Consider the following 20,748-nt stretch of genomic DNA (forward strand, 5'->3'; position numbering starts at 1 on the left):
TAAAGGGTGCAACAAAATTCTGCCTGCTTAAACTATACAGGTCGTGGAAATTGGGTCAGGTCACTAAAAAGGGGTTCAAAGATAAAGCATATGTATAAGACCTGCAGTACACAACTGGAAATGTTAAGTCTTAAGGAGAATGTTGTGACCGGCCTGTGGAGACAAGCAGATGGTAAAGACTGGGGAGGTCAAGGTCTATACAAAGGTTAGCAGTAATTTTCTAATCAAAGCTGCAAATCCCACTGGGAATGGTAAGGGTTTAAAATAAAATACAAAATGCAATTGTTGAAGACTATTTTATAAGTCTGTTAAGATGATCCCTTTACTTAGAATGTGGTGTTCATTAGAGTCATTAGTATTTCTGAGAACTTTTGGAGAATGTGAAAAATTGCTGCTGGGTGACTCAATTTTATTTTTGGAAACAAATAGTATATGTATCCTCACAATTTGGTATTAACAAGTGTTAACCTTTTGTGTATTTGTTTCAGATTTTAAAAAAATTGAAATAAACATTACAGATAAGGTTGTAAAGTTCCACTCAAATCCTTCTCAGTTCCATTTTACCCTGTCCTCATAGGTAACCAGTATTATGAATTTGATGCTTTTCTTTTCAGTCCATATTTTTAGACCTCTACTAATTATGTATACAGTCATAAATACATGTAATATTTTTTATTTATGCAAACTGAATTGTACTGCAATGCGTGTATTTCTGCAGTTTGCATTTGGAAGCTGTCCATATTATTACAGACATCTTTTCTTTTTTTGAAAGAGTGAGCACGAGATGGGGAGGGGCAGAGACAAGGAGAGAGAACCCCAAGCAGGCTCCATGCTGTCAGCACAGAGCCCGACGTAGGGCCTAAACTCATGAATTGTGAGATCATGACCTGAGCCACATCCAAGACTCAGACGCTTAACTGACTGACTCACGCAGTTGCCCCTGATTCATTTTTTTTCTTTTTTTTTTTTTTAAATTTTTTTTTTCAACGTTTATTTATTTTTGGGACAGAGAGAGACAGAGCATGAACGGGGGATGGGCAGAGAGAGAGGGAGACACAGAATTGGAAACAGGCTCCAGGCTCTGAGCCATCAGCCCAGAGCCTGATGCGGGGCTCGAACTCCCGGACCGCGAGATCGTGACCTGGCTGAAGTCGGATGCTTAACCGACTGCGCCACCCAGGCGCCCCCTGATTCATTTTTTAAAACTGCTGGTAGTCTATCATTTGTATATTCTACCCTGTATTTATCCATTCTACTTGTGACCTCTGAGTTTTCAATTTTTCCCATTACCAACAGTGAGTTTATGAACATATTTGCACGTTATGTGGGAGAGTTTCTTTACAGCAGAGATTCTCATCCTCGGCACTACTGATATTTTGGACTGGATAATTCTTCATTGTGGGGGAACATCCTATGCATTTGAAACTATTAAGCAGCATCCTTGGCCTCTACTCATTAGACACCAATAGCACCTTCCCAGTTGTGATGACTAAAAGTGCTTCCTACCAAATGTCCCCTGGCCAGCAGAATCACAATTGGTTAAGAACCACTATTGTACATGTATATGTACCACATTGTATATGTAGAAATGGAACTGCCGGATTATTCTAATCCAAGCGTAAGTCTTAAGATATTCTCACTGATTAGGGTGCCTGGGTGGCTTGGTTGGTTGAGCACCCGACTTCGGCTCATGTCATGATCTTGCAGTTTGTGAGTTGAGCCCCGAGTTGGGCTCTGTGCTGACAGCTCAGAGCCTGGAACCTGCTTCGGTTGTCTCCCTTTCTCCCTGCTCCTCCCCCACTCATGCTCTGTCTCTCTCATTCTCAAACATAAATAAACATTTAAAAAAAATTAAAAAAAGATATTTTCACTAATTATGGCTCTAGGCAGAATTTTTTCCTACTGACACCTTGGCCTAGACCCGACTTGGGTCTGTAGTACCAGGAGATGGTAGAGAGAAAACTGAAACCTTATTTTGAGAATGGGTTGGATGCTGTTGTATGGATGCCTGTATCCTCAACCTCCCAGTTAGCACTAGACCTCTTTCCTTGACAGATTTTCCAGACTTGGGCATCTGTCTTTTAAAGTGGAGCACATGGAAGAGAAACAGGGAACAAAGAGGATTTTAATGTTTTGATATAATGCTTAGAACATAGAGTGCCCTCAATAAATTCTTTTTGAGTTAATCCTTGGTAGGAATGAAGATGAGGGTTAAGGTCAAAGGCAGCTGTGCTTTCTCATTACCTCTGCCCTTGAATTAAATCCCTGAGTTCAACACTACTGTGGGGAGGTGGTGAAGGGATAGGAATGTTTAGGAATGAATCCAAAGTTGGAAATGTCTCTCTAACTTTCTCTTCTGGTAGGAATCAACAGCAGCCTTCCATGAGGAACTGCCTTTTCCACTTGCTGCTGGAGTTAATGGTGTTTCCTGCTGGCAGAATCAGGGACATGCCAGCACTGTAAGGGTTAACCTACTGATCCTCTTACCAATCTCATGGTTGGGGTGGAGTGAGCAGGGAGGAAAAGGAAGACCTTTTCTCTTACGGATCTTTAGTCATGTCAAGTCATAGCCCACGTGCCTCCTTTCCTGTTGTTCCTTTTTACGATAGCTTTGTTTCCTGTTCCCCCTAGTCTCCTTGTGGTTCCCTCTTATTTTATCATTCCCTATGTCCCATCCCCACCCATTGCCATGCGGGTTTGGATTCTGAGCTAATGGGATGCCCTCCATTGCAGAGCGGGATGAGTGGGTGCTCCGGCGGGGATGTGGTCGTTGCCGGCCAGTGAGGGTGAGAGTGCCACGGCCCACTTCTTCCTTGGAGCTGGAGATGAGGGGCTGGGCACCCGTGGAATAGGCATGAGGACAGAAGAGAGTGACAGCGAGCTCCTTGAGGATGAGGAGGATGAAGTGGTAAGACTAAGGAAAATGACATAACTTGGTGTTGGGACCCCTGTCATAGAGAGTTGAGATTCCATTGGCTGGAGATACTTCTCTGCCCTTTCCAAATGCGTAGACTCCCTGTCATAAACAGGCCCTATCTTGATTAAGAGGAGAGGCAGTAGAGATTAGTTAGATTACCTATCTTTGAATCCCTTGCCTTTATGCCTTCCTCCTGTTGTGTCCTGGTTATTGGTTCTCTAGCTCTCCTACCTGAGCACACATTTCCTACTGTGGAAAGCCTCCTATTCTTTAGGCAGTAGGAATCCCTACAGGCACTCCAATCTAGACCTAAGTTGGGAGACAGCATTTGCCCCATAGTTCCAAAGCCTGGCAAGAAACTCTATGCCCTAAGGAAATGAGACAGTGTTCCCTAAATAGGGATGGTTCTGACAGTACTTCCTCTCTATAGCCTCCTGAACCTCAGGAGGTTCCTGACAGTACTTCCTCTCTATAGCCTCCTGAACCTCAGATCATTGTTGGCATCTGTGCCATGACCAAGAAATCCAAGTCCAAGCCAATGACCCAAATCCTAGAGCGACTTTGCAGATTTGACTACTTAACTGTTATCATCCTGGGAGAAGACGTGATCCTCAACGAACCTGTGGAAAACTGGCCATCTTGCCACTGCCTCATCTCTTTCCACTCCAAAGGTTGGAGTCTGTGAAGGAAAGTGGGAGGGATGGTGTTGGGAATGCTGGCCTGGGAAATGAGGTTCTTACTGTTGAATAGTACAGTGGTCATCAGCTCTTCCTGACACACTGGCGAACAGTGCAAAGGGGTTTCCTTTCCCTGTATTGTGGAAGAGTTGCTGGCGGTAGTTTAAAGCCCATATTTGAACCTCAGGACAGTTCTAAAGCTGTTAGGGTCTCTGACAGAGTTGTGTGTCTCTAGAAGGACCCTAGAAATAACATCTTTTTAACTTTTTCCTGATGGATATTATAGACTTGGGAAGTTGGGCAGAAGGATGTTACAGGTTGGATGGGTAGAGGAGCTTAGTGGCAACTTTAACTTTAATACCTCTATTTCTCTTGCTGTTTTCTCACTCTGTCTCTTTCACTTTCTTTTTTTGATCTATTTCCTTTTTCTATCCCAGGATTTCCTCTGGACAAAGCTGTTGCTTACTCCAAGCTTCGAAACCCCTTTCTTATCAATGACCTGGCTATGCAGTATTACATCCAGGATAGGTATAGCTTTCTGTTGATTGGTGGGGTGGGCAGTCCTGAGATCATGCCTGTTTAGAGAGCCCACTCTGGGAGGGGCAGAGTCAAACAAACATGCCTAATTTTTGTATCATACCTTCCCGAGTTCTATACCCTGGTATCTCCCAATTCCTGAGCAAATGAAATCCCTAGCCTCTTCCCTTGTTCACCATTCCCCACCTCCCCCAGCTAATTTATTTGGGGGTGACAGGAGGGAGGTGTACCGGATCCTGCAGGAGGAAGGTATTGATCTGCCTCGATATGCTGTGCTCAATCGTGACCCTGCCCGGCCTGAGGGTGAGTACCTCGCTTTGTCCAGTCCTGCCCCACCTTGCTTTCTGTAACATAGCCCAGCTGTCCATCTTCTGGACATCTCCATGTATTACTTATCCAAGTGAGGCTTTGGTTATTGGGCAATGGGTAGAGTCAGAACCATGGGTCCTTAAACAGAGACTTAGACCTCTTATGTATATATTATCATATTTATATAGCATATATTACCATATCTATTACTAAGATATGGTCATAGAGATTTGAGGGTTATGAAGATTAAAACTCAGGGGCGCCTGGGTGGCGCAGTCGGTTAAGCATCCGACTTCAGCCAGGTCACGATCTCGCGGTCCGTGAGTTCGAGCCCCGCGTCGGACTCTGGGCTGATGGCTCAGAGCCTGGAGCCTGTTTCCGATTCTGTGTCTCCCTCTCTCTCTGCCCCTACCCCATTCGTGCTCTGTCTCTCTCTGTCCCAAAAATAAATAAACGTTGAAAAAAAAATTTAAAAAAAAAAAAAGATTAAAACTCAGAGAAATGGGAGTTGGAAGTATTCTACAATCCTCGACCCTGGGAATGACCACATACTTTTACTTCAGAGTGCAACCTGATAGAAGGTGAAGACCAGGTAGAGGTAAATGGAGCTGTCTTTCCCAAGCCCTTTGTGGAGAAGCCAGTGAGTGCAGAGGACCATAATGTTTACATCTACTACCCCAGTTCAGCCGGAGGAGGAAGTCAGCGCCTCTTCCGAAAGGTATGGGAGACATTTGAGCATTTGGGGAAGTCAGATAGGTGGAAGGACAAGAGCTGGAGAATTTGGGGACAACATGAAGGCAACATTTTTTTCTTCTTTTTCCTCCTGAAGATTGGCAGCCGAAGCAGTGTTTACTCTCCTGAGAGCAGCGTCCGAAAGACAGGATCATACATCTATGAGGAGTTTATGCCAACAGATGGCACAGATGTCAAGGTTATGGTGGATACAGGGATTTAAGAAGTGATAAATGTCTGGGTTGGGATGGGGTGCTTGGGAAGCAAGTGGAAGTGTATGGAGAAAGTCACAGAAAATGAATGTGATTTGCTTTTACATTCAGGTGAAAATAATGAATGAGAGAAGTAGACATTTACATTGTTACTATCAGAGCAAGGGCAAGGGTAACATGGAAAATGGTATAATATTGTAAGTTATTTCTTAATGAGGACTAGGTAATAAATGGTGTTGGGGTCCCAAGGAGAAACCTTCATAAGGATACTTTGGTGGGGCCCAGTAAGGAAAATGTCAGTCTCCTTGTTCTTAATACTCAGGGTTTTTTTGTTTTGTTTTGTTTTGTTTCCGAAACTAGTTTACAGACCTAGTGCTCATGTTGTCTTCTCATATGCAGGATGAGCGGTGGGCATACTCAGTGATGCTATGTACCTGCAGGTATATACAGTGGGGCCAGATTATGCCCATGCTGAAGCCAGAAAATCTCCAGCTCTCGATGGGAAGGTCGAACGAGACAGTGAAGGGAAAGAGATTCGATATCCAGTCATGCTGACTGCCATGGAAAAGCTGGTGGCCAGGAAAGTCTGTGTAGCTTTTAAGGTAGTGAAAGGCCCTTGGGGGATGGTGCTGTGGAGTGAGGGAAAGGGACAGGAGCAGGGGTCTGGAAGAAAGAGTGGCTCTCTTGTTTTTATCTTGCTTCTTTCCACTGCAGCAAACAGTTTGTGGTTTTGACCTTCTTCGTGCCAATGGTCACTCCTTTGTGTGTGATGTCAATGGCTTCAGTTTTGTCAAGAATTCGATGAAATACTATGATGACTGTGCCAAGATCCTGGGGTAAGGACACAGTGGTCTGGACTGGGGAGAATGGGCTTAGAGAAGAGAGTTAGAAAGCTTTTTGCTTTGTTTTAAATATTATAAAAAGGATTAAAAAATGAAAAAAGGAAAATAAAAAAAGGGCTTCTTAGCCCTCTTGCCTTCCTAACACTGTACTCCCCAGTTAAAACTGTTAGCAGTTTTACATATATGTCTTTTTCTACCATGTATAAACAAACTATTTATAGTACTAAATGTGCTCATACTGTAATACTGTTTTAAAACTTGATTTTAAAGTAAATTTACCATGTAATATTTAAAAATGTACAAGGAGGGGTACCTGGGTGGCTCTGTCAGTTAAATGTCCAGTTCTTGATTTTCGCTCAGGTCATAATCTCAAGGTTTATGAGATCAAGGACCACATTGGGCTCCACACTCACAGCACAGAGCTTGCTTGGGATTCTCTGTCTCTCCCTCTCTCTCTCTTTCTCTCTCTGCCTCTGTCTGCTCCTCCTCTGTTCATTCGTGCACATGCGTGAGTTCTTTCTCTCTCTCAAAATAAATACATGAATTTTTGAAAAGTTTAAAAAATAAAAATGTATAAGGAATAATGAACATAGTGAGTATTCATGTATTCACCATAAATCTTCATATATAAAATCTTTCTGGGGTACCTGGGTAGCTCAGTGGGTTAAGTGTCCAACTTCAGCTCAGGTCATGATCTCAGTCCTAGAGTTCGCGCCCCGCATCAGGCTCTGTGCTGACAGCTCAGAGCCTGGAGCCTGCTTGGGATTCTGTGTCTCCCTCTCTCTGCCCCTCCCCTGCTTACACTCTGTCTCTTTCTAAATAAATAAATAAATAAAACATTAGATATAAAATCTTTCTTTGAGGTTTGTTTATTTTGATAGAGTGCAAGCAGGGGAGGGGCAAGAAGAGAGGGGGACAGAGGATCTGAAGTGGGCCCTGGGGCACCTGGGTGGCTCAGTCGGTTAAGCAACTGACTTCAGCTCAGGTCATGATCTCGCAGTTCGTGGGTTCGAGCCCCACGTCGGGCTCTGTGCTGACAGCTCAGAGCTTGGAGCCTGCTTCGGATTCTGTGTCTCCTTCTCTCTCTGTTCCTCCCTGCTGGTTCTCTGTCTCTCTCTGCCTCTCAAAGATAAATAAACATTAAAAAAAATCTTTTTGAAGTGGGCCCTGTGCTGACAGCAGAGAGCCTGATGTGAGGTTCGAATTCATGAATTGTGATATCATGACGTGAGCAGAAGTCAGACACTTAACTGACAGAGCCACTCAGGCTTGAATAAAATATTAAGAATACTCCTTGCTAATTACATCCCTTCTCTTTTTACCCAGAGGTAACCACAATCCTTAATTTGGTGTTTGTCATTCCCATGCATTTATTAATATTTTAATACATCTATGGGGGCTTTTTTGGGGGGCATGTTTTTAGAGTTTATATAATATATTCTACAACTTGCTAATTTCTGTGAGCTTTATTCATATGTGTAGTTGTGGTTCATTCATTTTCATACATTTCTTCATGTTTTTCCTTCTAGGAACACCATCATGCGGGAGCTTGCTCCACAGTTCCAGATCCCATGGTCCATCCCCACAGAGGCTGAGGACATTCCCATTGTCCCTACCACATCTGGCACTATGTGAGCAAAAGTATAAAATCTGGAGTAACCTACTTAAGGCACCTGAATCAGACCAGTGGTTACTTTCTGACCCTATACCATATGACTAGTGGAGGCTGGGTATCTTCTAGGCAATTTCCTTAACCCTGCCTATATTCTTAATCTCAGTTTTTCCTCTGCTCTTTAACATGTCATGCAGGATGAAATGATGGGAGGTGGTGTGGGGTGGGTTGGAGGAAAGGCTCTAACGACATTCCCTATCTTAGGATGGAACTCCGTTGTGTCATTGCAATTATCCGTCATGGAGATCGTACTCCCAAGCAGAAAATGAAGATGGAGGTGACACATCCAAGGTAGGATGAATGTCCTGGTTTAGACAAATAGGTTTTTGTGAGAGAGATGGGGATGGGGAAGTTCCCAAAGGCTTTGACTGTCTTACCCCATACTGAAGCTTTTCCTTATTTCTTCAGATTTTTCAGTCTGTTTGAAAAACATGGTGGCTACAAGACAGGGAAATTAAAACTGAAGCGGCCTGAGCAGCTACAGGTAAGGTGGTGAATTGGGCTGGGAGGAGCGAGGTGGGTATGGGATTAGGGGCCTCAATGAGAGACCAGGATGAAAGGATAACTGCCCAGGACTTGGTCTCCTTCATGGATACCCTATTATTTCCTCCAGGAGGTGCTGGACATCACAAGGCTGTTACTGGCTGAACTGGAGAAAGAACCAGGTGGTGAGATCGAGGAGAAGACTGGGAAACTAGAGCAGCTGAAGTCTGTGCTGGAGATGTGAGAAAGGGGATAGGAGAGGGGAGCCAATGACAGTGAGAACTAGGTGCTGGGGTAGAAAGTAAACTGAGTTTATCCTGCAGGTATGGTCATTTCTCAGGCATCAACCGGAAGGTGCAGTTGACTTACTACCCTCATGGAGTAAAAGCTACTAATGAGGGGCAAGGTAAGATATAATACTCCCTTCCCATTACCACTCAAGTCTCTTATTCTTAAACCTTTAGATGACCTGAGGGTGCTCTGACTCTTGATTTCAGCTCAAGTCGTGATTTCACGGTTCGTGGGTTCAAGCTCCACATCAGGCTCTGCACTGACAATGTGGAGCCTGCTTGGGATTCTCTCTCTCCCTCTCTCTCTGCACCTCTCCCACTTGCGCTCTTGCCTTTCTCTCTCTCTCAAAGTAAATAAACTTAAAAAAATAAACAAAACCCTTGGGTTGAGCCCTGGGTGTTATACGTAGGAGATGAAAAACTGGATTCTACACCTGAAAACATTATTGTACTATATGCTAACTAACTTGGTTGTAAATTAAAATATAGAAATAAATAATAAAAAGCAAAACCTTTAGATGACCTCTACACCAGATCACCATTCTGGGCTCCTCAGAAGACCTGACATTTAGATGTCCCCACTACTTTCCTTTTTTTTCTTTTCTTTTTTTTTTTTTTAATGTTTGTTTATTTTGGGGGGAGGAGGGGCAGGTAGAGAGAGGGGACAGAGGATCCAAAGCGGGCTCTGTGCTGACAGCAGACAGCCCAAAGCCACTTGAACTCATAGATCTTAAGGTCATGACCTGAGCCAAAGTTGGACATTTAACTGACTGAGCCACCCAGCTGCCCCCCCTCCCAGCTATTTTTCTTAGATCTAGACCTATTCACTTCCCCTTATTCCTGCAGATCCACAGCAGGAGGCCCTATCCCCTTCTCTGTTGCTGGTACTGAAGTGGGGTGGAGAACTGACTCCTGATGGCCGTGTTCAGGCTGAGGAGCTGGGAAGAGCTTTTCGCTGCATGTACCCTGGAGGACAGGGTGAGTGTCTGGGGGGCAAATAACAGGGCTTGGATGAGATGATTAGAGAATAAATTGGGATAATGAAGAGACAGAGGCAATGGGAAAGTTAAAGGGGGAAAGGAGTATTCTTTCTTCCATGTGGGTATGTATAGCAGTCCATTCTTGGTCCTCCCCCTTCTCCCCCAGGTGACTATGCTGGCTTCCCTGGTTGTGGGCTGCTTCGTCTCCATAGCACTTTCCGCCATGATCTCAAGATCTATGCCTCTGATGAGGGCCGTGTCCAGATGACTGCTGCTGCCTTTGCTAAGGTGCACACTATAGTTCTTTCACAGTCCCAGCTTCCATTAGATAGAGAAGCTAAGAGTTTGGAGAACTAGTTGGGAAATGTCAGGGTGTTTATGTGCTGACTCAGAGAAGTTTCTGCTTGTGTCTGACCCATTCTGTACCACTGAGAATGAACTGAGAATAATTAAGTGGGCATAGGCACCTTGACCTGTACTCCTCGCCTCCACACCAGCTCTCATTTGATCTCTGAGACCATTTAGGCTTAGGGGAAGTAGACTGGAAGGAAAACTAATAGATTTTGTGCTTCCCCTCCAGGGCCTTCTGGCTCTAGAAGGGGAGCTAACACCTATTTTGGTACAAATGGTGAAGAGTGCCAACATGAATGGGCTACTGGACAGCGATGGCGATTCCTTGAGCAGCTGCCAGCACCGGGTGAAGGCTCGACTGCACCATATTTTGCAACAGGATGCACCCTTTGGTCCTGAGGATTATGATCAGGTCAGGCTCTCCCTATTTTTGTGCCCAATGTACCGCCATCCCAGATTCCTAGAATTCTAAGTAATAGTGATCAATAATGGTACTTACTACATGGTAGACACTGCTTTCCATACATTTTCTCATTCAATCTTTACCCTTTGAGTTAAGTATGGGTCTATAATCTCTTACTCATAATTTCAAAAATAAAAAAGATCAGGCACCAAGATTCATTTGGTAGCAAAACCTGACATGATAAGACTATTTCTTTCTTTCTTTTTTTTTTTTTTTTTTTTATGATAAGACTATTTCTAATTCTTGGGGCTCCTAGGTGGCTCAGTCAGTTTAGCCTCTGACTCTTGATTTCAGCTCAGGTCATAATCTATGGGTTCAAGCCCCGCATCCAGCTCCACATGGACAGTGCAAATTCTGCTTGGGATTCTGTTTGTCTATCTGTCTGTCTGTCTGTCTGTCTCTCTCTCTCTCTCTCTCTGTCCTTCCCCTGCTTGCACTGTCTCTCAAAATAAATAAATAAACTTAAAAAAAAAAGACTATTACTAATTCCTATTTATTTTGTTTAGTGTAAATAGTCATACATTGTGCTGCAGAAACATAAATGTGTTTAGTTATGCCCTCAGTCCTGCTAGAGGTATTATATAACATATGACTATGTGCTATATTAACTCTAAAGTCTGAAAAATTCTCAGTTCTAAAACAGTCCCAAAGATTTTGAATGAAATAATGTTTCAGTTATTTATTGCTACTTAAAAAACTACCCCAAAACTCAGTAACTTAAAACAATATCCATTTTATCTTACTCATAGTTCTAGGTTCACCTGGTCTTCCTTGGGGTCTCTCCTAAAATTGCCCAGATGTTGTCCATGTGTTGGGGCTGAAACCATCTGAAGGCTTGACTGGGTTGCTAACATAGCTGGGTTCTCTCTCCCACTTTATGCTCTACCTATAGTCTTAGAGCCTCTCCTCTCCACATGTTTTCTCCATGTGGTTTCTCTAGCATGGTAGCCAGACTTCTTAAACGGTAGCTTAGGACATCCCAAAAGCAGAAGCTTCCAAGCTCTTTTATATTTTTAAAAAATATTTTATTTTTAAGTAACCTCTACACCCAACATGGGGCTCAAACTCACAACCCTGAGGTCAAGAGCCAAACACTCTACTGACTGAGCCATCTAGGTGCCTCCTTCCAAGCTCTTTTATTTTTTATTTTCAGTTTTTTAATTTAGAGAGAGAGTGTACTCAAGCAGGGGAGAGGAGCAAAAGAGAGAGAGAATCTTAAGCAGGCTCCATGCTTAGCACAGAGCCTAATAACATGGGGCTCGATCCCATGACCCTGAGATTATGACCTGAACCATAATCAAGAATCGGATGCTCAACCGAATGAGCTACCCAGGCACCCCCCAAGCTCTTTTAAAGTATATGTCCAGACTTAATTAGTAAAATGTAACTTTGCTTTTTGGTTTTGTTTTATTTTATTTTATTTTATTTTATTTTATTTTGGTTAAGCAGTCACAGGGCCAGTACACAGTGTAGATTGTAGGCAAGGAGAAGGTGACAAAGAGTTAATGACCATATTTAATCCACCATAAGAACTGTGGACTTGTACTACTTTTCCCCCATTTTAAAAATGAGAAAACCTAACCTCAGAAAAATTTAAGCAACCTTTCCAAGGTCACCTAATTAGTATTAACCCAAAGAGTCTAACCTGAGAGCCTGGACTATATCCCCAATAGTGTATTGTTTCACGGTAGTGATCACAGTGGATGCCATTACCCAATGTCATCTTTTTTTCCTGTGTATCCAGACCTTGATTGACTGGGAATCATATGCCAGACAGTGATTTTGTACTATCCTCCCACTGATAGCTCCTCATTTCTGATGGATTTGTTTTTTATTTTTATTTTTATTTTATTTTTTAACGTTTTATTTATTTTTGAGACAGAAAGAGACACAGCATGAACGGGGGAGGGGCAGAGAGAGAGGGAGACACAGAATCGGCAGCAGGCTCCAGGCTCTGAGCCATCAGCCCAGAGCCCGACGCGGGGCTCGAACTCGCAGACCGCGAGATCATGACCTGAGCTGAAGTCGGACGCTTAACCGACTGAGCCACCCAGGCGCCCCTGGATTTGTTTTTTAAAGAAAGTATATTTTTATAGAAGCTGTAGTACCCCTTGAATCTTTTTTTTTAAGATTTTTTTTTTTTTTTGAGTTATCTGTACACTCAGCATAGGGTTCAAACTCACAACCTCAAGATCAAGAGTTGACTGCTCTACCAACTGAGCCAGCCAGGTGCCCCCCACTTGAATCATTTTAAAGTGTATAGTTCAGTGTATTAAGTATATTCAGTTAAGTCTATTCACAATATGGTGTAACCATTTCTGATGGGTTATTCAATGAGCTAAGTAGCTGAGCACATTGTCTGGAGAATGGCATTTTTTGTATTTTTCTCTGAGCAAGACTTAATAAGGACAGGACCTTGCTCTCTTATTTTCCAATCAGTGTCAAATTCAAAAGCTAAAGCACTTTTTCTTTCTCTCTTGCTTCTTTTTGCTAGCAAAAATGGGACTTGTGAGGACCTAGGTTGAATATGTCTATTCCACCCATAATCCTCTTTTCACTTCCCCATTCTTCGTTGACTGTCACTGTCCTGAAAGCTTGAGCTGGAATCTAGTTCTGAGGCAAGACCTCTGCTGTAGGTTCAAGCTAACATTTTGTTTAGAGGAATAAGATTTTGTTATCTCTGTTACCCACTCATGAAAACCTTGTGTAGGGATTGTGAGGGGTTGGTTTAATCTTTATTCCTCAGTATTTTCCATGTATATTTTAGAACCCCCAATAAAAGAACCTAGGTTTATTTTATTTCCTCTGGATTCTAAGGCTTTTACCCTCAACCCTCCTTAGATGACTGTGTTTGAGCAATCCTCTCATCTTGGAACTGGTGGTCTGCCCTGTAGCCCAAGAATCCTCATTAGAGTGAGCCTGCAAACAGATCTTACTGGCAGACAGTTTCTGTAATAGGCTCACAGGATTCTGCACAGTCAGCACAGAGCCTATTTTGCTTTTCATCTCTCTGTTGCTCATAGCTCGCTCCCACTGGAAGCACTTCCCTCCTCAACTCCATGGCTATCATCCAGAATCCTGTAAAGGTCTGTGATCAGGTATTTGCCCTGATTGAAAACCTCACTCATCAGATCCGGGAAAGGATGCAGGACCCCAAGTCTGTAGGTGGGTATGAATAGTACTATCTTCCCTTCAAGGTTTCAGGTATGGATCAGTTACTCAGGCACTCCTGTGCCCTCTTCTAAGTGTCTGAAACAAGGCATCCTCATCTCTCTGATTCTACTGCAGATTTTTTAGGGTCTTTTGTTGAAGGTAAAATCTTTGGTTCTTTCTGACTGTCTGTCTTCCTTCCAGACCTGCAACTCTACCACAGTGAGACTCTAGAGCTCATGCTACAGCGTTGGAGCAAGCTGGAGCGTGACTTTCGACAGAAGAGTGGGCGCTATGATATCAGTAAGATCCCTGACATCTATGACTGTGTCAAGTATGATGTGCAGCACAATGGGAGTCTGGGACTTCAAGGCACAGCAGAGTTACTACGTCTCTCTAAGGCACTGGCTGATGTGGTCATTCCCCAGGTGTGTCTCATAGCCTGGGGCACTGGGAAAGGAAGGGGAGAAAAGCAGAAAGGAGGGATGGTGTGGGAACCAGGGAAAGAAAACTTAGAGAAAGAATTAGTTGAGTTGCTATATTTGTCAGGGTTCACTCTGGCTCTGAGTAAGTGCAAGAGGCTAACTGAGCAGACACCTGGAGAGGGGGAATGTGGTGGATATGAAAGAAACTCTAGACCTGAGGTGAAGACAAGCATCATCTTGGGCCTGGGAGTATGAGGCAAGAGGGAAACAAGATTCATTGACGTACTCATTCCTGGCCTGTGGCCCCTAGGAATACGGGATCAGTCGGGAGGAGAAACTGGAAATTGCTGTGGGCTTCTGTCTTCCACTGTTGCGGAAGATACTACTTGACCTGCAGAGAACCCACGAGGATGAGTCTGTCAACAAGCTGCATCCCCTGTGAGGGAGGGCTGGGAGGGGTGCTGGATGGAGGGAGGGGCATATCAGGGAGCCCTGGGGGGAATCCAGGCTGGTACAGCTTGGGGAACCAAGAATAGAAGGGATCCTGGGATAGAAAGGAAAGCAGTCTTTGAGTTGGGAGGAAAGAGTTTGTGGAAGGGTGGGAAGAAAATTATCTGACAGTGTGAATGACTTAGCTCTTATCTTAGGTACTCTCGAGGGGTGCTCTCCCCAGGTCGCCATGTTCGAACACGTCTCTATTTCACCAGTGAAAGCCATGTCCATTCCCTACTCAGTGTATTCCGTTATGGGGGACTTCTTGATGTAAGGATCCTCCTTCCTTCAACGTATGAACATTTATTCCAAGCATTCTTTTACTCTTCTCTTCCTGCTTTTTATTACAAGCCCTCTGTATTCTCTTTGTCTCCCTGCCCCTTCCATGACTTCCTGGTCCTTGGTCATTGACTTTCATCTTCTTTTGTTCGGTAGGAGACCCAGGATGCACAATGGCAGCGAGCTTTGGCTTATCTTAGTGCCATTTCAGAGCTCAACTATATGACCCAGATTGTCATCATGCTTTATGAGGACAACACACGGGTGAGGAGCATTACCCAACGGTGGGGGGGGGGGGGTGGTGGTAAGGAGGGTGCCCCTTCTTTCTCCTCCTTCTCATCTTAGAAACTTTCATATCCTTATAATTTGTAGAATTCAGCTAGGTGTGACACCCAAGGACAGCATGTCACAGAGCATCCAGGAGATTCCTACTGGAACAAAAAAAGTGTTTTGGGATGGTGTTGAGCCAGAGAGATATCAGACAACATAGCTCTGCATTAGGGAGGGTATAGAATTTGGGATGATGTTATAATGAGTCTTTTTCACTCAAACATTATTATATGTTTTTCTTCTGGCTTCACAAAGGTATCTTTAACTGTGCTGCTGTATGTACTGTAGCAAAACTGAATTACTGTGAGAGATGGATGGAAAGAGTTGTAGAACTGGAGGCTAGAAAGTTGTGTGGGGTGGTGGATCACAAATGGTAGAAGTGAGGTAATGAGGAACCTTTAACACTAGTATATAGTTAAGGGGAAGCTTACGATAGATCAGCCCCAAAGTGGAGTAAGATACTGGAACCTCATCCCTGGGAGGATATATCCTCTTGAGTTCTTCTCTGTTGTCCCTGCCTGGTCTTCCACCACCATATTCAGCTTTTCCAACTGCCCCTTCATCTGTTGATGCCCCATAGGATCCCTTATCAGAGGAGCGGTTCCATGTGGAGCTACACTTCAGCCCTGGAGTGAAAGGTGTTGAAGAAGAAGGCAATGCCCCAACTGGCTATGGATTCCGTCCAGCTTCTTCTGAGGTGGGTTGGAGTGCTGGGGTTTTAGATTAGAGGATTTAGGAACCAAGTGGTGGGAAACTTGAAAACAGTACAGGGAGGTAAGAGGGTTGGGGGTCTAGGATTAGGAGGCTGGAGGCCATTAACTCCTCTTGAATCTGTGCTTGTTGTTGGGTAGAATGAAGAGATGAAAGCAGACCAAGGCAGCATGGAGAACCTGTGCCCAGGGAAGGCATCGGATGAGCCAGACCGGGCATTGCAGACTTCACCTCAGCCCCCTGAGGGCCCTGGCCTCCCAAGGAGATCACCCCTCATTCGTAACCGAAAAGCCGGCTCCATGGAGGTAATAGGAGGGGCTTGGGAGAAAGAAGTGGTGGAATTGTTCATAGGACAATATCCATGAATCCTCTGAATCCCCTTGGGGGGATTCTTGGCACCTTAAGCAGAGTCCTTCTGCCCCTGATGGATATGTTTTATTTAATCTCCGTTTCATAGCTGGTCTCCCAATAAAGCTCCTTTAAGTTGGTTGCTACCTCTGAGATTAAGGAGATATCAGTGAGAGGTGCCGAGAGATAGGATTTTAAAATTTTTTTTTTTTTTCAACGTTTATTTATTTTTGGGACAGAGAGAGACAGAGCATGAACAGGGGAGGGGCAGAGAGAGAGGGAGACACAGAATTGGAAACAGGCTCCAGGCTCCGAGCCATCAGCCCAGAGCCCGACGCGGGGCTCGAACTCACAGACCGCGAGATCGTGACCTGGCTGAAGTCGGACGCTTAACCGACTGCGCCACCCAGGCGCCCCGAGATAGGATTTTAAAAGATGATAATGAGGAGGAGGACTTTGGATGAATTTGAAAAGGCTGTTCTTTAAAAGGAAATATAGTAGAAATAGCATGAACTCTGGGCTAAACTCCCAGGCTGATATTTAGAAGCTGTGTGACCTTGGACAGGTAACTTCTCCAAGCCTCAAGTTTTTTTTGTCTATGAAACACAAGCAATATCCACCATATAGATGCTCAGTAAACAGTAGCTATAATAATAACAATTGATATTAAAGGCCAGGCTGTCAGGTCACGATCTCGCGGTCCGTGAGTTCGAGCCCCGCGTCAGGCTCTGGGCTGATGGCTCAGAGCCTGGAGCCTGTTTCCGATTCTGTGTCTCCCTCTCTCTCTGCCCCTCCCCCGTTCATGCTCTGTCTCTCTCTGTCCCAAAAATAAATAAACGTTGAAAAAAAAAATTAAAAAAAAAAAAGTAAAATAAAGGCCAGGCTGTCTCCATCTCTTTGTTCCCTTGGGTTAAAAACTATAGCTCAAACAGGAGCAATTATATAGCGCTCTAATTTCATTCCTTTAGAGTTATCGGTATTCATTCCAGAAAGGAAATAAAGTATGAATGTCTCTTTGTCTTACCCTCTGTTCTGATGAGGAGATCTACGGACCTGGGCCTGTGTCTGCCTCTAGGCCTGGTTCCAGTTCTCTAGCCTAGAGGAAGGAACTGTTGTAAATGTTACCTTGTATCCAGCTAACTGTGCTGGAGTTTTTGTTCCTGGTTTTTTCCTGCAGAGTCTTTTCCTCTTGGGCCCAATGACACTCTTTTTGACCCCATGATTTATCTCTGTCTCAGTGACTCTGTCTGATTTGGGTCCTGCTTTGACAGACAAATCTGTTCACCTGGCTTTGTACCAGCTCTCTGTCTTAAAGGAATTGATCTTTCATTTTAGGACTAGCTCAGAAGAATTTGCAACTAGCTTACATAGGTTCAGCCAGAGGTTTACAGTTCAGATTTTAGAGAAAGTTGAAAAGATAAACTGCACTCTGTTTTGGACTTATTTTTTCTTCCTGATTATTTTAAGATAGATTTGATGTTGTGACTACTCAGAGCTTCTTTAAGTGTGGTATGCATCATTTTCCCTTTGATGTATGTTAACTTAGTATCCATAATATACTAGTACCCTGCAGACTCATGTGACTAGATCAAATGGACAGAATGATGTATAATCTTCCATCAATAAAATGCTTTTCCACATCTGAATGTCTTCCCCATTCACATCATCTGCCAGTCTCTCTGGCACTGTTGTGCTTAACCCCCACTTTTCTGGTTTAAGCAGTCAAGAGACATGGGCAAAGCAGAGCCCTCTGTGTATCATCTCTCAGACTTGAGGAGTTGGCTTTTTTCTTTCAGGACTATAGGGAAGCTTCCTGTTGTAACCACATTCCTTCCTTTTAGTTCCTAGTGTTACTTATACCATGGCTTATCCAGGATGATGGTAGCCCAAGATATGTTCCTCAGTTTTGCAAGAAAATCGTCTCTTTACTCCTTGGTCACACAGCCTTTTAATATTACTATTTCCTCTCCTTATTCTATAGGTATAGACATTGGTAGTTTTATCCTTATTGACTACAACCCTTCCCCCATCCCTTCTTCTGCTCTTGTCATCTCATATTTTTGGACAGTTTTAGAATATAGATCTGTGACCTTCATAGCAGCTGTGCCCTAGGTAATGATCCTCTCCAGGTCTATAACTAGCTCTGCCTCACTGGGGCTTTTGGGAGCCTGGGAGTTAAAGGAGCCGTGACCGGCTTTCCACCCGGTCTGATTGCAGGTCATGAACATGCAGTGCACGGGGAACCTGGACCTGATCCCCTTGCGGGGACGGCGCCGCAGGAGGTCAGGAGACCTCCCCCGGCCTTCCCCAGCCATCGGCCTACAGCCCCGGGCTGTGTCCACCACTCACCTGGCATCCTGCACACAGGTGTCCCTCCCTACTTCATCTTCCTTTCCTGCCTCTATCTTTGCCTTTTGGGACCTAGGGACTCAGAACATTATCTGGGGGTTGGAGGGTGTGTATGTTGGGTTTTGTGTGATTAGGCCCTCGTAGCCTTTTTAGAAATCTGTTTCACATCTCCAGACATGGAGGGGAGGGCCTCTTGGTTCAGATAAGAAACTGAGTGTGGTTGCCATAACCACAGTTGTCCCACGGAAAGAAGAGAGGGTAGCCAGACTTTACTTCTTATTGCTACTCAGCTATTGTGATTGGCTTTCTGAGTCCCATGGAGGGATAGATAAGATTAAGGAATACTGCTCTGCTGAGAACTGAAAATGTTGAATAATGATTTCTCAGATTTGGGATAGAAGGGCAATGGGGACAGGCATCTTGGAAATACAAGTGCCTTCTGGTATGGGATTCCCTGTACAGTTCCCTCTGCGAAGTACATTCTTCATTCCCTTTTCATTCTTCTTCCCCCATAAAAATCTTTTGATTCTTCCAGACTTTCTGACATTGCTTGGCTTTATAGGGGCAGGAATTCAGGACCAGGGTTTTAGACTTCTTGGTTGAGGTGCCAAAATGGTAATATAGAGTCCTTTTTCTCCAGGTGCTTTCTGAGACTTCATCCTCGAGGCCTGGTGGCTACCGGCTCTTTTCATCTGCACGGCCACCAACGGAGATGAAGCAGAGTGGCCTAGGTATGGTCTTCCAGCATCTCACCTGTTGTTGTTGGGGAGGTGTGTCTGTCTGTTCCTCAGGGTTTTATTGCGGGAAACCTTAGTCATGGGTGTTGGGGTCATTTCAGTCTGTGGAATTGTCGGTGGGGCTAGGGAGGATGAATTGGGAGAAGCCATGTTTAGGTGTGAACTTTGAACCCAGATGATTGTTTCCATTCCAGGAAGGTGTTTGTCTTTTGTTTTTTTATACCAACTCCCATTTCTCTGGCTGAAGGACTTTTTTCTGGCTTCCCCTCTCATTCCTTATCTGTCCTCCCAGTCCAGCCCCAACCTTAAGGGGCCATGGAGACTCTGATACTTCAGAGTTACCAGAGACAAAACTATAAATAGATGTACTTGTGACCTCCTCATAAGTGTCATATTCCTCATTTGGACAACTTGTGCCATGTCTTCCTCTGAGACCTATGTTTATTGTATCCCTGCTCAGGCCCCTCCTACCTCCATGGCTCTTTCATCCTCTCCTAATCCTGTAATTTTTTTTCCTTCCTTCCTGAAAATTGAGGGACAAATCTGAGACTGGTGTAGTGGCAGAGGCTTCTCTCAGGACTTTGAGGGAATGTCTCTTGATTTTTTTGATTCCTGGAGAGGGGTGGAGAACATCATTCAACCTTTCCTAAGAACACAGACTGCAGGAAGGACCAAGCCTCAGAGGGTATTGTATTCTTTGGGAGCGGGGAGTGGTCCTTGGGAGGGGCTATCTTTGAATACAGTGTCTTGTGAGCCAGTAAGTAAACTGGCAGTTAGAGACAATTGTGTGGCGTCTGGACTTGGTTCTCGGGCTCTTTCTATCTTGTCCTATTATTCACTCCATTTAGCTCCTTTCATTTTTCTGTTAATTTTGTCCTTGGCAATTTCTTGGCCTAAACATAATCAGCATTTGGACCAGCAAGGGGGAGAAAGGTTTTGGTAACTTTCCTGGCTAGTTTTATGGAAGTAGGTTGCCTTCTAGATCCCTGAGATGAGGTAGATGGTTTGGGGCCTGGAAAATAAATGGCAAATTGATGGATCTGTGACACAGACTTCTCTTCCTAGAAGTTTCAGTAACGAATAGGTTTCAAGTAGGCTGAAAATGAGGATAGGTGTGTCAGGCCCAGTTGAGTAGGAGTGCTGTCAAGAACAAGGGTGGTGGTAACCTAGACACTACCCTCTGAGATGATCCAAGGACTGGACAGGGCAAGATTGGCAGGATGGCCCCAGAAAATTATTAGGGGAGGAAGTAAATATAGAACAAAGCTCGGGTGGTCTGGGATAAAGTCTGCTAGTTTCAGCTTCTGTGAAGAAAAGTAGACATATTTAACAAGCTTTATTTGAGCCCCATTCTAGAGCCTGTTTACACATGAAAAGTAGGAGAAGGTGCTGCATAGAGCAGTAATCTTGAATTCCAGGACAGAGATTATTAGCTGTCTAAGCTTCTTGATTTTTATGGTAG

General features: G+C 44.2%; 1 protein-coding gene across 16 annotated transcripts in view; it reads left to right on the forward strand.

Moving 5' to 3' along the window:
* Nucleotides 1-20,748, forward strand: part of PPIP5K1 (diphosphoinositol pentakisphosphate kinase 1) — a 44,883-nt gene that overhangs the window by 1,606 nt on the left and 22,529 nt on the right. For 5 of the 16 annotated variants that reach the window (XM_047863437.1, XM_047863442.1, XM_047863440.1 and 2 more), the window contains exons 2-27: nucleotides 2,364-2,459; nucleotides 2,734-2,908; nucleotides 3,393-3,588; nucleotides 4,032-4,122; nucleotides 4,349-4,434; nucleotides 5,004-5,158; nucleotides 5,270-5,371; nucleotides 5,825-5,986; nucleotides 6,099-6,220; nucleotides 7,756-7,857; nucleotides 8,103-8,189; nucleotides 8,307-8,382; nucleotides 8,512-8,621; nucleotides 8,705-8,787; nucleotides 9,518-9,649; nucleotides 9,818-9,939; nucleotides 10,232-10,414; nucleotides 13,489-13,630; nucleotides 13,820-14,043; nucleotides 14,351-14,478; nucleotides 14,688-14,802; nucleotides 14,968-15,075; nucleotides 15,722-15,838; nucleotides 15,993-16,157; nucleotides 18,418-18,567; nucleotides 19,190-19,280. In XM_047863437.1, the coding sequence (XP_047719393.1) occupies nucleotides 2,762-2,908; nucleotides 3,393-3,588; nucleotides 4,032-4,122; nucleotides 4,349-4,434; nucleotides 5,004-5,158; nucleotides 5,270-5,371; nucleotides 5,825-5,986; nucleotides 6,099-6,220; nucleotides 7,756-7,857; nucleotides 8,103-8,189; nucleotides 8,307-8,382; nucleotides 8,512-8,621; nucleotides 8,705-8,787; nucleotides 9,518-9,649; nucleotides 9,818-9,939; nucleotides 10,232-10,414; nucleotides 13,489-13,630; nucleotides 13,820-14,043; nucleotides 14,351-14,478; nucleotides 14,688-14,802; nucleotides 14,968-15,075; nucleotides 15,722-15,838; nucleotides 15,993-16,157; nucleotides 18,418-18,567; nucleotides 19,190-19,280 (3,196 nt within the window). In that variant the 5' untranslated portion in view covers nucleotides 2,364-2,459; nucleotides 2,734-2,761. Of the gene's footprint in view, nucleotides 1-2,363; nucleotides 2,460-2,733; nucleotides 2,909-3,392; nucleotides 3,589-4,031; nucleotides 4,123-4,326; nucleotides 4,435-5,003; nucleotides 5,159-5,269; nucleotides 5,372-5,783; nucleotides 5,987-6,098; nucleotides 6,221-7,755; nucleotides 7,858-8,102; nucleotides 8,190-8,306; nucleotides 8,383-8,511; nucleotides 8,622-8,704; nucleotides 8,788-9,517; nucleotides 9,650-9,817; nucleotides 9,940-10,231; nucleotides 10,415-13,488; nucleotides 13,631-13,819; nucleotides 14,044-14,350; nucleotides 14,479-14,687; nucleotides 14,803-14,967; nucleotides 15,076-15,721; nucleotides 15,839-15,992; nucleotides 16,158-18,417; nucleotides 18,568-19,189; nucleotides 19,281-20,748 lie in introns of those variants that run through there. The other 11 variants (XM_047863452.1, XM_047863443.1, XM_047863446.1 and 8 more) reach the window with 6 other exon arrangements.

The sequence above is a fragment of the Prionailurus viverrinus genome, chromosome B3 (genome assembly GCF_022837055.1).
Source record: "Prionailurus viverrinus isolate Anna chromosome B3, UM_Priviv_1.0, whole genome shotgun sequence".
Classification (NCBI taxonomy): Eukaryota; Metazoa; Chordata; class Mammalia; order Carnivora; family Felidae; genus Prionailurus; species Prionailurus viverrinus.